Genomic DNA, 13,861 nt, shown 5'->3' with positions numbered 1-13,861 from the left:
CTGGGTAGGCAAATACAAACATGCAGTTATCAATCAATCCATAGCAGCACTGAGCTGCTCTGCTCAGCAAAACGAATTTCACCTCCAACATGTGTATTTTTATACAAACCAAAATAAAGCAGTCTTTCCTGCCTAAGTGCAGGGGGGCTGGACCTGATGATCTTGTAAGGTCCCTTCTAGCCCCTAACATCTATGAAAAAAATAACAAAAATAAACACAACCTATATTTTTGGCCTTGATTTTTCCCCTCTGTTCTGACACAGGGTGACCATGAGTTTCTCCCAATTTCACACAAAACAAACATGGCAAAATGTCCGTGAAGGAGACAAATTTCAACCTTTACTTTTGCCCCCCATGAGGTGAGGGGGAATAACTTTATGACCCCGGGTGAGCAACTGGTGGTGGATCAGCTTGGGTCCCAAACCACATGACTGAAACGTTGCCAGCATGGGCTGGTTGTTTCAGACTCTGCTTTTCCTGATACACCAGTGTTTTTACAGAGAGATAATTAACACACAAATCCATATCTCACCATACATTCTTATTGGATGGCAAGGCGCCTGCAGTGTTTGCTGCAAGGGAGAGGTGTGAGATCGTCACCACCCATGTCTGAGTTTGTCCTATTTGTCCAGCAGTAAAATTGCAGTGACTTATGGCCACAGGGTTTCTGCGGCAGGATGGTGAATGGGTGTTAGCTACCTGCAGTGAAAGCACACCTTTTTTGCAATTGGAGCTGTAGCACCCGATAGGACAGACATTAATAGAAGCTACCTGTCTGGGCAGCGATGCACAAACAGGTATAGGCTGACAAATGCTTGTCCCTTCATTCTTCCGTGTGATGCCATCAGTTTCTTGACATATAACGCACCTGCTGATAGCCCTGGAATTTAAGCTTCTGGTAGTTTTTTCCTTCATGGTCCCATGCTTTCCCCATGTCCCAGCTTTAAAAGTCTCCCTGAGCATGGTGGCTGGAGGCAGTGCTCCTTCTGCTGAGTGTGTGGCTGGAAAGTCTGTCAGTCACTTGAAATGTCCTTGTCCTCTGCAAACTGTAAAGTCTGAAGGCCAATGTCCTGGGGAGGGAGCTCACTGGAGTCCTCAGCGACTCATACTTTCAAGCAAGCTATGTGCTCAGGGAAGGGAAGCCTCTCTGTGTCAGGGTAAAGGTGGCCCCTTGTAGGGGTATGTGGGTCCTCAGAGGAAGGGTTAAAACGAAGACCCTCTGTCAGCACAGTGACCTAAAGGAAGGCCTCTTGTTGGCACCTGTCCACATCCACATTACACTGCTCATATCCTTCTGTTGGCTATCTAGTCTCCCAAGGAGAAGCTTTCCAAATGGGAGGTTTTCTCGCTGTCTCAGAACCCCGAGGTGTCCTCCTCAGTCTCCCTCCAGACAAAAATGAGAGAACCCACACCCTGCAAGGTTGGGCACAGATCCTCTGTCCAGCTGAGAGACTCCCGATTCAGAGCTGGAATCCAACCCTTTCTGACTTGCACTGGACACGTGGCAGTTCGGGTCTCTCTTTGGGAACTGAGGCATTTCAATTTAGGGTGTGAAACTACTGTCGTCCTTCTCCTCCGACAAGGAAAGGAGAGAAATTGCTGGTGATATGTTATTTCTTGCTGAGGGATTGTTCCTCCTCTTCTGTGATTCCAGCTCTTCCCTGAAGAATTCTTCCTCACTAGGCTTCTTATTGAGAACCAATGGCAGAGGCCTTAGATAGGAAAAAAAACAACCTAGTGGAGAATGAGATTTGTAGGTTAGAGGGATGTTTACTTCTTTGATTGATGTTTTTTAAAGCCAAGGCAATGAGTGTGCAACATGCCAGCATCACAGCCCTAGAGAATGACTCTGATCATGGACCTATTGGTAACGGAGCCCCAGCAGGCTACAGTGGAGTTATGCTAATTTACATATATGCAGAGTGCCCAGCGCAAAGAGGCTCCTTTCTGAGCAAAGCAGCCCACTGTTCCAGCAATGCAAAGGGCATGGAGTACGCTGGAGCATCCTATCTGACTGGCTCGCCCATTCTAAGTTCCAAGGATATTTGCTTCCCTGCCCACCTTTGCTATAGGAAGACTTGCAGGGGCTTAGCAGCGGGATTGGACCCCCATCATCCCCAATCTTTTCATACCAAAGCTTGAGGTCTCTTCACACTTTTAGCAGCTTCTTTGCACAAACAGTTGATAGAGAAAGCACTGGCAGGAAGGAGAAGGAGGAGGAACAAGGGGACAACAATGGCAAGCAAGATTTTTCAGTCCACTCCTGCAAGAGAGAATGCCATGAAACATTTTGGTCACTGTAGACCGATGTTAAAAATGATAATCCTCAGCTCTTACATGGACTTTCCCTCCAGAGATCCCAGACAATAGCAGTATCACTACCATGGATAGAAATCTGCAATGAAAAATGCTTCAATATTGTTCTGTTTGAGAGTCCATGTGCAGAGACTTTTCACACATGAGCCTATGAACTGAACTTCATCAGCCTCCTAGGTACAGAAACTCATGGACTCAATATAGTGGAATTCTGACACACTACAGCCTGCCAGACAGCTGACTCCCCAGGTACCTCTCCACTTTTACCTGCGCTGCTACATATCCCTTTCCCCCCCCACCCCCTGACACCTCCATTTCCATTGACTGGCTTTCTTGCCTGCATGGCATGCCAGCCTCTGGCTTCTTTACTGTTCCTTCCATCCAGGAACAGCGTGCGCGCACACGTACACACACACACACACACACACACACACACACACACACACACACACAGAGCCACCAACTGCAGGTGCTTCCTCAGCCTGACAAAGGCTTTTTCAACTTGAAAGCTTGCTAGGATATATTTTGGTAACTATTCAGTTGGTCTGCTAAAAGATACCAAATTAGATTGACCTAAAGGACCTTGTCTGCCAGTGCCATGTCCTTAGACCAACACCCCTACCACCTGACAGGAAGGACACATGGCCCTGGGCACATCTAAGCCCCAGGGCTGGGGCTGGCAGGGGGAGTTCTCTGGCAGCTGCTGGAGAAGAAGCTCCTGCAGGAGAGAAAAGAAAGGCCCTGTCAGTTTGGCTGCCTGAGATACTGCTGGTGCTACTGTGCTCCTGTTCACCAAGTTATTATTTTACCTATTGTCATTTAAAATGGTGGACCAGCCTGAGGCTGTAGGGGAGGAGGAGACCTCATTGGGGCGCGCTACCATGTTGTGTAGAGGCCCCAGTGCCAATGAGGGCATGCCTTAACACACAAAGTCACACATGTCACGAGTTTTGCTTGTCAGCAGCCTGAGGTGTAGTTTCCCAGAAACCCCTACACCTATCTCCTTGAAAGCTGGCAGGCTTCATGGCCTCAGTCGGGGCTACCATGCCTGCAAGTTTCATCCAAATCAGGCAGGAAATTACAAGGTTATAGGCAGTTACATGCTTCCCCATTATAGCCTACGGGCAAAACATTGAAACAGCAAAACATTTTTAAAGAAATGAAACAGAACAGTGGTTTCAAAATGAAACTAAAAACTCGAAACGAAACACTGTCCCAGTGAAACGGAAGTCTAAACGAAACGGTGCTGTTTCACACAGCCTTAATCGTTCGCCCAGTGGTCCAACCAGTTTTGTACACACTTCACACCACTTTCATCTCAACTATATTTCCTTTGCTTACTAAAGGAGAACATCATGAGAGAGTGTCAAAAGCCATATACCCTATCCACTGTTCTCTTGTACCAAACTCTTATGCCGGTGCTTCCCAAACTTTTCCTCAGCATGACCCCATTTATGGCTCCATTTCCTCAGCATGGCCCCCTCACTCCCAATCCACAGCCCCCTGCCCCTGTGACCCTATCCACTGACGTTGCAACCCCGTTTGGAACCATTGTCTTACACAATGCCCTGTTTTCCCCACAGAGCCCATTACCTTGTCACACAAAGAATTAAAGTTTATCAGACATGCCTTGCTCTTGATGGATCCATGCTGGCTGTTTTTGATCACCTTGTTCTCCCTCCAGGTGTTTAAGAAATAGATTCTTTGATAATATGCTTCCTAATCTTTCCAGGTATTGAGGTCAGGCAGACTGGTCTGTCATTCACTGGATCTTCTTCCTTTCCTTCTAGACATGTACCACATTTACCTTTCTTCAGTAATCCGGGATGATAACCAACCTCCATGAGTTCTCAAAGGGAATAATAGCCAATGGCTCTGCAATTACTTCAGCCTGTACACGGAGTACCTGTCATACAAAGGCACTGTTTTATAGGAGAACTAAAGAAAGATCTCGGGTAGCAATCTCAGAACAGCATTAAAACACATACAAAACAATACACGGTGGTAGTAATATTACTTTACCTGTGATAATTAGCCATGACAGTGGGACTTTTACACCAGGACCTCCAAGCACTTCGCAAACATTAAACCGCAACATATGAGAAGTTGTTGGTATTATCCTAGTTTTACAGATTGGGAAACTGGCATAAAGCAGTTTAGAGGCACACATTTCAAATTTTAATCCACACCAAAACTGGGACTGGAACTTCGCTGTCTTACTCCTCTTCCTCCAATTAGACCACCCCAGTCTAAGAAGTCTCAAATTCTAGATGAAATTCTGTGAATTAGGCTGCAGAAAATGAAGGTTGAATTTCATCAAAGAGGTATAAAATCCCACAGCAGGCTGAGACAGTGACAGTAATCCCTTCCAATACCATCTGTCTCCCTTTTTATTCTTTTAAGGTAACATTTTATGACAGAAAGACCCATTTTTATCAACTGCTAAACTCAACCTGGCTGTCAAACAGAAAGACCATAAACATTCTGCCCCTTTCTGATATCTTCCATTTCTAAATGAAACATGACAGCAATCCATATCCTTCACCAAGGAGTTAACACTGCCATGTCACTCAACATTTTTCTACAACTAGTTATGGGGTTATAGAGCTGGCACACAACTGCAGAAGCAAAGAACACCACTGTTGCCTAAAACACAAACTTTTGATTTTGGATTCAGAATTTGGTGTCCTGGCTGAAAATTCAATGAACTCTCACAAAAGAAGCCCCTTTCAGAATAATTTTTAATATTAAAAGTTTCAGCAAGGTGGCCTAAAATAATGCCAGGCCATGAGTCCCTTGTACTAAAGTACAATTATTTAAAATCCTGGATCCCAAGAAATTGATTCTTTAACTTCTTTTTCTTCGTAGCAGATAATTTGATCTCCAATCTTGATATCTGTGTACTGGTCCAAACTGAGGCCACACTCCATGCCAGCTTTTACTACCTGGACATCATCTTTAAAATGCTTCAGTGATGTTGAGAGTCCTATGGAGAGAATGTATGTCAATACTAGAAAAACAGATCTAAGGCTCACGTTTCCCAGAATATGAATAAGTTCCCATATCCCTTTTTTTGTATAGCAAATGAAGAGGCCAATGTGAAAATGTTCTGATTTTTAGGGATGCCAAACACCTACACTTTACTTCAGGCATTGCTCCCTTCAAACAACTTAACTTAGCTAACACCTGATCTCTGGATGCTACTGCCTTCCTATACCGCTTTGTAACAGGGAGTCGGCATGGGGAAAGAGCACTAGAAATATGCATCACGGAAAGGGCTGGCCAAAGCCAATTCTGCATGCATGGCTTAAGCAAGTGCATTAAACTGACTGAACAACTTTAAGGGGCAAATTCTCTTATCATATACATATATACATTTTACATTAACTTCAAAGGGTTGTGTGTATTCAAGGACAGAGTTTGGGCTCAAAACACTAATTCTATCTGGTGAAGACATTAGAGATGCATGTTAGATTATAGGCTCTCATGAGTCTTTCCAAAGCAGTTTTCCTTACCTTTCCAAATAACATCACCATTACGGATTACTTTAAACTTCATTTTTCGATTTAACTGTCCCTCCTGCACTCTGCAACCAGCCACTGGAACGTTCTTATTTTTTTTGACTGTGCCATAGAATATAGCAAGAACAGACGCCTCCCCTACAGAAAAAAAAATGGAAGTACTGAGCACAAGGGAATAAATTTGATAACACTAATTAGTGGCATAGTGGGCTCTTTCATTAGCTTGTAATCATCTGAGCATTCTGCTGCTGCAATTAAGACAGACAAAATGAGATGCAGAAGACACTAAAGTATAAAGAGAAAGCCATCATGCAAAGTAAGATCCATGTGTTTTTTCCAATGTCTCAGTTTAAAGCAATGCTGAACTCAGTATCAAAACATTCTTCCTAGCGCCATCCATAAGATGCTACAAGATTTACCATGCAATCAACTTACCTATTTCAAGTTCATGCACAGCCAAAGGCAATCTTCTACTCAACTCCTCTTTCAAGTCTTCAATAAGTTTGTAGATAATATTATGGAGTTTAATTTTAATCCCCTTTTTAGCAGCCAACTTCTGAGTAGAGCTATCTGCATTCACACAGAATCCATATATGATCCCTGCCAGAAGAGACCATCAGAGCAGATAATTCAATATAAATACTGTAAATCATAGAGCTTTTTTTTGCTTTCAAGAAGTAAAGGAAAACATGCAGAGAAAACTGTCTGTCCTGGAATATTTTTTCTTTTTGGAACAATCTGTACTTAACAGCTGCTACTACAAGCAACATTACTAATAGCAGAATGAGCTCTATTTAGTTTCCCCCATTTTAACTTCTCCACACCTGTTTATTAGAGATCAAATGCTGGACTACATAGCATGTACATCAACACCTGTAATCCTGCCCTCTTACTGTAAAAATAGGGATCAATAGAAAACCCTGCTAAATAATATTATTTTGTAACCATCAATTAAAGGTAGCTCTTGTACAGACAGCTGGTCAGATCTTATAACCTAATTGAGCATTAAGCTACAGTAAGGATCAGGATGGAAAAGAAATCCTTAATTTTGGAGCTGGGCAGAAGAGTAGTTTGATTCCTAGTGTTAATCAGAGCAGCTTGAAGGCTGTTCTAATTCATACCCAGCAACCTATGGCTTATTCCCAACAGCTGGGAATAAAAAGACATAGGGCATGCTAGCCATGCCTGCTATGGCAGGAAGGGAATGGCATAGGAACCATTATGCTATTCAAATCATCCCTATTTAAAACAAATCATCTGGGACCAGGTTAAACAAGATTTATGGTTTCTTTGCCTCACTGGATCATTGTGAAACAAGACAAGTAAGGGAAGGAGGGAGTCACAGTTTGTAGATACTGTCCACAACACTTGACAATACAAGTTATGTCAACACATCATTCAGTTAATTTCCTTTTTCACTAGATTTCTATCCCGATCCCCATTTCCACTAGTGCTTATTTTATGGGGAAGTAACACAAAAACATTCTTATACTTAGTACAGACTTATACTGATAGTACTATTAAGGATTACACAATGAAAATAAAAGTCAAGCTTGGCCCCACAGCTCACTTAATTAAAGATTTCACAAAACTGTAACAATATGTGAATAAACACTTACCCTTAAAGGGTTCAGCCAAATTTATGTCATTTTGATTGATATCCCCTATTCCAAAATGGAGTATATCCAACTCACATTCATCTTTAGCATTATAACCATCCAGAATGTTTAGAAGAGTTTCAACAGAACCATCCACATCACCTACATATAGCAAAGGTGGTTGTATTATTGGCTTTGTAAAGCATCTGAACAACAAAACAATAACCAAATAAAGACAAATGATGCTATATGACAATTCTAGAAAATATAAAACATCAATAACATGATGCAATGCCTACAGCATTCTCATTTTAACATAAAGATTACACTTCTGAAAATTATAAAACCTTTAAAGTGTGGTAGTCTCTTCCAACAAATGTCTCAAACACAGCACAGGAAAGTTCCATGTTTGAGGTCTTTAACCAAATATGGACTGAAAATTGAGTTTGCCAACATGGTCAATCGTGCACACGCAGCATGGGATGTGAATAACGAACTGAGCTCCAACATGCCAAGGTTGTGGGTTTGGGGTCCCTACAAGCCACAAGATCTTTTCTGCCTCAGGCAGGGGGTTGAGCTAAATGACCTCTCAAGGTCTCTTCCAGCCCTGCTTGTCCAATTCCTCCTGCCTCCATGCATCACCATTATTAATAAAAACTCTGCTTATCCACAATACCACCAACATTAGAGTTCAGATTTTCTGAGCAAACAGAAGAAAAGCTTATCTACCCAAACAAGCTAATAACGGACCCTAACTACATCAGTTAACTCATTTGGAACATGGGATGTGGACATTATAGGGTTCTACCTCAGAGCTCTCATTGCTAGTGTCCTCTCCTATTATCAGCTGTGGGGAACACAAGAGTGTCCCATATGCACAGGACACCCAATGTACATGATTATTCAGCAGAATCAAGGCTTGGACATGCATGTGCAAAAAGTGGAATCTGCGTGGGCAAATATCTGGAAAGGAACACAACGTGGCAACAGGTTTAAATACGACAGCTGAAAAATGTGCACTGGAACAATGGCAAAGTCAACAGTATCCAAACATACCTTTAACAATTATGGGCAGTACATTCCTGTCACTCTCCTCACGCTCCTTTGGTCTCAAAAACCATACATCTTTACCGGCTTCATATTGTGCTCGTTTTCTCATTCTCCAACTCAGACCGTCGAACATCTCCTGCTGCTTCTCGTATTCATCTCTGTGTTTCTTCCGCTTTGCTTCAATAACTTCTATATCCTGTTTGATTTTCTCCTGCTGTTCAGCATAGTTTCTCCAATCCACTACGTTGCGTGCTATTTGCTAGGCAGAAAGAGAAGCCACACTGTTAACAGCCAGTACATAGAAGCAGGAAGAGCCACCTTAAAAGGCTTTTATAGTCAGTTATCAGTGGGATTGCTCTGGCTTTAACTCTGCTTAATTTATTTTCTAAAAATTACTTCACAGCCATTTTTACACAGAAGACAACTGGTGACCCTCTAAAGTAATCATATTCTGTGTGCCCTCTATCTGCACCCCCAACATCCCCCCCCAAACTTACCAGCTGTGATGTACCAAAAAAGGGAGGAAGGAGGACCCAGGAAATTATAGGCCTGTTAGTTTTACCTTGGTCCTGGGGAAGCTCTTTGAGAAAATTATCCAGGTGCACATCTGCGAGAGAAAAGCAGGGGATTGTATGCTTAGGGGCAACCAACACGGATACATTAGAGGCAGGTCCTGTCAAACCAACCTGGTGGCTTTCTGTGACCAGATCACAAAATTCTTGGACGCAGGTGTCGCAGTGGACATAGTCTTCCTGGACTTTAGGAAGGTCTTCGACACACTCTCGCCCCATTCTCATTAAAAAAATAAGGTGACTGTGGTGTCAATGCCTACACAGTCAGATGGGTCGCCAATTGGCTGAAGGGCCGCACCCAGAGAGTGGTGGTGGACGGGTCATTTTCGCCCTGGAGGGATGTGGGCAGTGGGGTCCCCCAGGGCTCAGTCCTCGGGCCCGCGCTGTTCAACATGTTCATTGGTGATTTGGACAAGGGGCTGAAAAGCACCTTGTTCAAATTCGCAGATGACACTAAGGTGTGGGGAGAAGTGGGCACACTAGAAGGGAGGGACAGGCTGCAATTGGATTTGGACAGGTTACGGGGTGGGCAGATGATAATAAGATGGGATTCAATACTGACAAATGCAGGATACTGCACCTAGGGAGAAAGAACCAGCAGCATAACTACAGGCTGGGGAACTCCCCTCTTGTCAGCAGAGGCAGAAAAGGATCTTGTAGTCATTATAGATTTTAAGATGAACATGGGCCGCCAATGTGGGGACGCAGTCAGGAAGGCTAACCACACCTTGTCATACATCCACAGATGCATCACGAGCAGGTCCAAGGAGGCGATCCTCCCCCTCTATATGACATTGGTCAGGCCGCAGTTGGAGTACTGTATACAGTTCTGGGCGCTGCACTTCAGGAGGGATGTGGGCAACATAGAGAGGGTCCAGAGGAAGGCCACTTGCATGATCAGGGGTCAGCAGGTCAGGCCCTACAAAGAGGCTACGAGACCTGAACCTGTTCAGCCTCCACAAGAGAAGGCTGAGAGGGGATCTGGTGGCTATCTATAAACTGGCCAAGGGGGACCAGCAAGCAATAGGAGAGTTCCTGTTCCCCCTGACCACTACTGGGAGTAACAAGGAATAACGGCCATAAGTTGACTGAGAGTAGATTCAGGCTAGATATCAGGAGGCACTACTTTACACTCAGGGTGGCTAGGATCTGGAACCAACTTCCAAGGGAAGTGGTGCTCGCTCCTACCCTTGGGGTCTTCAAAAAGAGGCTAGACAGACACTTTGCCAGGGTCGTTTGACCCCAGCATTCTTTCCTGCCCAAGGCAGGGGGTCGGACTTGATGTTCTGCTCACGTCCCTTCCAACCCTACTAACCATGAAACTATTGCTCTCAAACTTGCTGGGCTGTATGTTGGCAGTTGGATTGGTATCAGCCAATAGGGCTGGTTAATAATCAGCCATCGGTGCCAGCCAAAAAAAAAAATCTTTATCAGTGCACCCCTACAAAGAACAGATATCCCAGTAACTCTCTACATCTTCCTCCCTATGGCAGACATAACAGTTGATAGGTTAATGGGGGGGGGAAAAAACAAAAACCTCCATAAACCTTGGAGGTGGGTATTTTTATTTAGAAATAAAAGGTGAAAGCTGCTGGGAAACAACTACTGCACCCCCCACAATGGGTCATTCCATTTAACAGGTGCAGAAAAAATGGAGGGCAGACCTGCTCATCCAAAAGTACAAACAGTCCTGCAAGCATTTGAAAAATATAAAATGATCAATTCATAAGATATGATCACAATCTCTCTAAAGGGAAGGACGAGATAAGATACTTAATACCCTTGCAGAGGAGCCAGAAGAGGGACTGAACTCCTAAGAAATATGTTACTGCTCTAATGATCCAAACTGCATCCATCTGCAATAACTCTGGTAGAGCCTACATCAGCATAGCTGATGCCCACTGATGCTTACATTTTAAACTAGTTTTCTCATTCTAAAAAAAGACAAAACAAAAACAATTAAGAATTGCCACACCATTCCTAGTCTAGACTGTTTGGGAGTAAAGTCATTGTGATATGTTAAAGAATAAAAAACAAAACTTAAAAGTTATCTGACAGGCATTCAGGATGAAAGTGGTAATTTATCCCAAAGTAACATCTTAAAGGATGCCACCTGCAGTCAGACAGGATGATCGCAAGAATTGGGAGGAATAATGAGACCAAACATTAACCTTCCATACCTTGGACAGGCAGGTTTTCATCATTCAACTGTACAAGAGCTCAATCTAGATGTATTGAGAAGAATAAGGAGTTAAGCACTGCAAGTGGTGGGAGAAAGAGGGAAGAGAGAGAGAATATTCCAGCAATTTCACTATTATTTTTATGGATAACCAAATTTTGGGCCACATGTAGTACCTTGGCCTCCAACCACTGGTTTAAGGTAGTAGTCAGACTGCCTTAAGTTATTATGATTCATTTACTGTTTTGTACCAAGTTTGCCCTATACTTCATATTGTAGCATAAGCTGTCCATTGAGTACTCCTTACTGTACCTCAGATTCTACTTCAAGAATTTCATCTCCTGCTGATGGGATTTCCTTCCAGCCCATGATTTCCACTGGCAACCCAGGAGTGGCAACAGCCATTGTTTGGCCATTTTCATCATACATCAGGCGCACTTTTGCCCAGCTTTTTCCAGCAATTAGGAAACAGCCTTTTCTTAGTGTTCCTCCCTGGATGACTGCTGTGGTTACTGGACTAGAGAGAAACATAAGGGGGAGGGGTGGGGGAAGAATTTTTTGTATTTTATCACAGTTACAGCAATTACCATATTCACTCACACACTGCATATACCTTTTCCCCAATCAGCTCTCCAAAACTGGGAAGCATGTTTTAAGTAGAAAAACTTGTTTTCTGTGCTGAACAGAGGTATGGAGGCATAGTTGGCAGCTATAATGGATGCTGTGCTTCTTTCCCTGCCAGCTTCAGGGAGACAGGGGCAGAGTTTACCTGTTCAGAGTCAGAACTGGTGTTAATCCTTTCATAGATGTGGCTAAATTGGTAGTAGCTTTCAGCTGAGTAGCCAAAAGCTGCTGCCAGTTTGGCAGTGACTGTGAAGGGGTTAAAACTCTATTTTTGGTGTGACTGCTTTTCTAGAAAGTCACATGGACTTTAGCTCTGTGGTCAGGACTCAGCCAGGACTCAAGAAAAATCTTTTCTTCTTCCTTCTGTCTTCTCAAGACAAGGTATGTATGGCATGTGAGAAAACAGTATATACTTTTAAGAAGATAAAATAAGGAAATACAAGCAACAGGAGCTCACTGAACATATTAACAAAACATTTCACTTCTACAGCGAGAAAATTCTAGAGTCTTATGAAGGAAAAATTAGGTTGTGCCCTTTTTGATTTCTTAAGATAGGTGGAGGTTAAAGAATTTTTTTTATCTGTCATCTAGGAGTTGAACTCATGAAATCATAAAAGGATTCCCAGAAAAATCCAGATTTGCCCTTGATTATATTTCTAATATAAGAAACTGAAAAGAACTCTTAAGGGATTTTGGAGTATTCTTTACAAAAATTCAAAATGCCGGAGGACTAAAAGAGGGGTGTACAACCAGCGGAAGGGAGGAGGTATCACCAAGGAGGAGTACTCCTCCTCAGCCCGGGAGTATAGGAGGGCTATTAGGAAGGCCAAGGCAGAGATGGAACTCAGGCTAGCGTCCAGGATTACGGACAACAAAAAGTCCTTTTTCCAAGTACACTGGGAGCAAAAAGAGGGCACCAGGCAATGTAGGGCCCCTGCAAGATGCAAATGGTAATCTTGTGGCTACGCCAGACAAGAAAGCTGATATTTTTAACACTTTCTTTGCCTCTGTTTTCTTGAACAGGGACCGGGATATTCCACCTACTAGAGGTAGGGACAATCTTGGGGATAGCTCTGTCAGGCCTTCAGTCAGCGCAGACTGAAGGCCTGACAGACTGTAGTTAGGGATCTTCTGGAAGGGCTAGACATTTCTAAATTTGCAGGTCCAGATGCCCTCCACTCAAGGGTGTTGAGGGAGCTGGCACGGGTCATCATGGAGCCCTAGGCCCGGCTGTATGAGCATTCGTGGTCATCTGGCCAGGCGCCAGGGGATTGGTAACTGGCTAATGTGGTCCCAGTTTTCAAGAAAGGTGGGGAAGGAGGACCCAAGTAACTATAGGCCTGTAAGCCTCACCTCAGTGCTCGGGAAGATCTTGGAGAGAATCATCAAGGAGCACATCTGTGGGGAGCCAGCAAGGGAGATCATGCTCAGAGGCAATCAGCATGGGTTCATCAAAGGCAGGTCCTACCTGACCAACCTGATTGCCTTTTACGACCAAGTAACTAAATCCTTGGATGATGGTGTCGCTGTGGACATAGTCTTTCTAGACTTTAAAAAGGCCTTTGACACTGTCTCTCACCCCATCCTCATCAATAAATTAAGCGACTGTGGCATTGATGCCTACACAGTTGGATGGGTAAAAAAATTGGCTGATGGGGCGTACCCAGAGAGTAGTGGTGGACAGGTTGTACTCAACCTGGTGAGATGTGAGCAGTGGGATACCCTAGGGCTTGATCCTCGGGTCCGCACTGTTTAACATCTTCATCAGCGACTTGGACAAGGGGGTGGAAAGCACGCTGTCCAAATTTGCTGATGACACTAAGATGTGGGGCGAGGTGGACACACTTGAAGGGAGAGAGAGGCTGCAACTAGATTTAGACAGACTACAAAAGTGGGCAGACGAGAATAGGATGGGGTTCAACATAGACAAATGCAGGGTGCTGCACCTTGGGAGAAGGAATCCACAGCATACATACAGGCTGGGGAGTTCCCTTCTTGAAA

At 43.8% G+C, this 13,861-nt stretch overlaps 1 protein-coding gene and 1 pseudogene across 9 annotated transcripts in view; both read right to left on the bottom strand.

The window, feature by feature from the left end:
- Positions 1–313: 313 nt before the first annotated feature.
- Positions 314–4,160, bottom strand: LOC106722072 (annotated as a pseudogene).
- The window catches only part of MTIF2 (mitochondrial translational initiation factor 2), a 34,419-nt gene continuing 23,833 nt past the window's right edge, over positions 3,276–13,861 (bottom strand). For 8 of the 9 annotated variants that reach the window (XM_006021576.3, XM_025201582.1, XM_006021575.3 and 5 more), the window contains 6 exons: positions 11,549–11,753; positions 8,492–8,744; positions 7,457–7,597; positions 6,273–6,437; positions 5,832–5,975; positions 3,276–5,302 (listed from right to left, as the gene is read on the bottom strand). In XM_006021576.3, the coding sequence (XP_006021638.1) occupies positions 5,133–5,302; positions 5,832–5,975; positions 6,273–6,437; positions 7,457–7,597; positions 8,492–8,744; positions 11,549–11,753 (1,078 nt within the window). In that variant the 3' untranslated portion in view covers positions 3,276–5,132. The remainder of the gene's footprint in view (positions 5,303–5,831; positions 5,976–6,272; positions 6,438–7,456; positions 7,598–8,491; positions 8,745–11,548; positions 11,754–13,861) is intronic. The other variant, XR_001357855.2, reaches the window with a different exon arrangement.

Source organism: Alligator sinensis, unplaced genomic scaffold (genome assembly GCF_000455745.1).
Source record: "Alligator sinensis unplaced genomic scaffold, ASM45574v1 scaffold432_1, whole genome shotgun sequence".
Classification (NCBI taxonomy): Eukaryota; Metazoa; Chordata; order Crocodylia; family Alligatoridae; genus Alligator; species Alligator sinensis.
The sequence above is the reverse complement of the archived record's forward strand: the minus strand, read 5'-3'. Positions and strand labels throughout refer to the sequence as shown.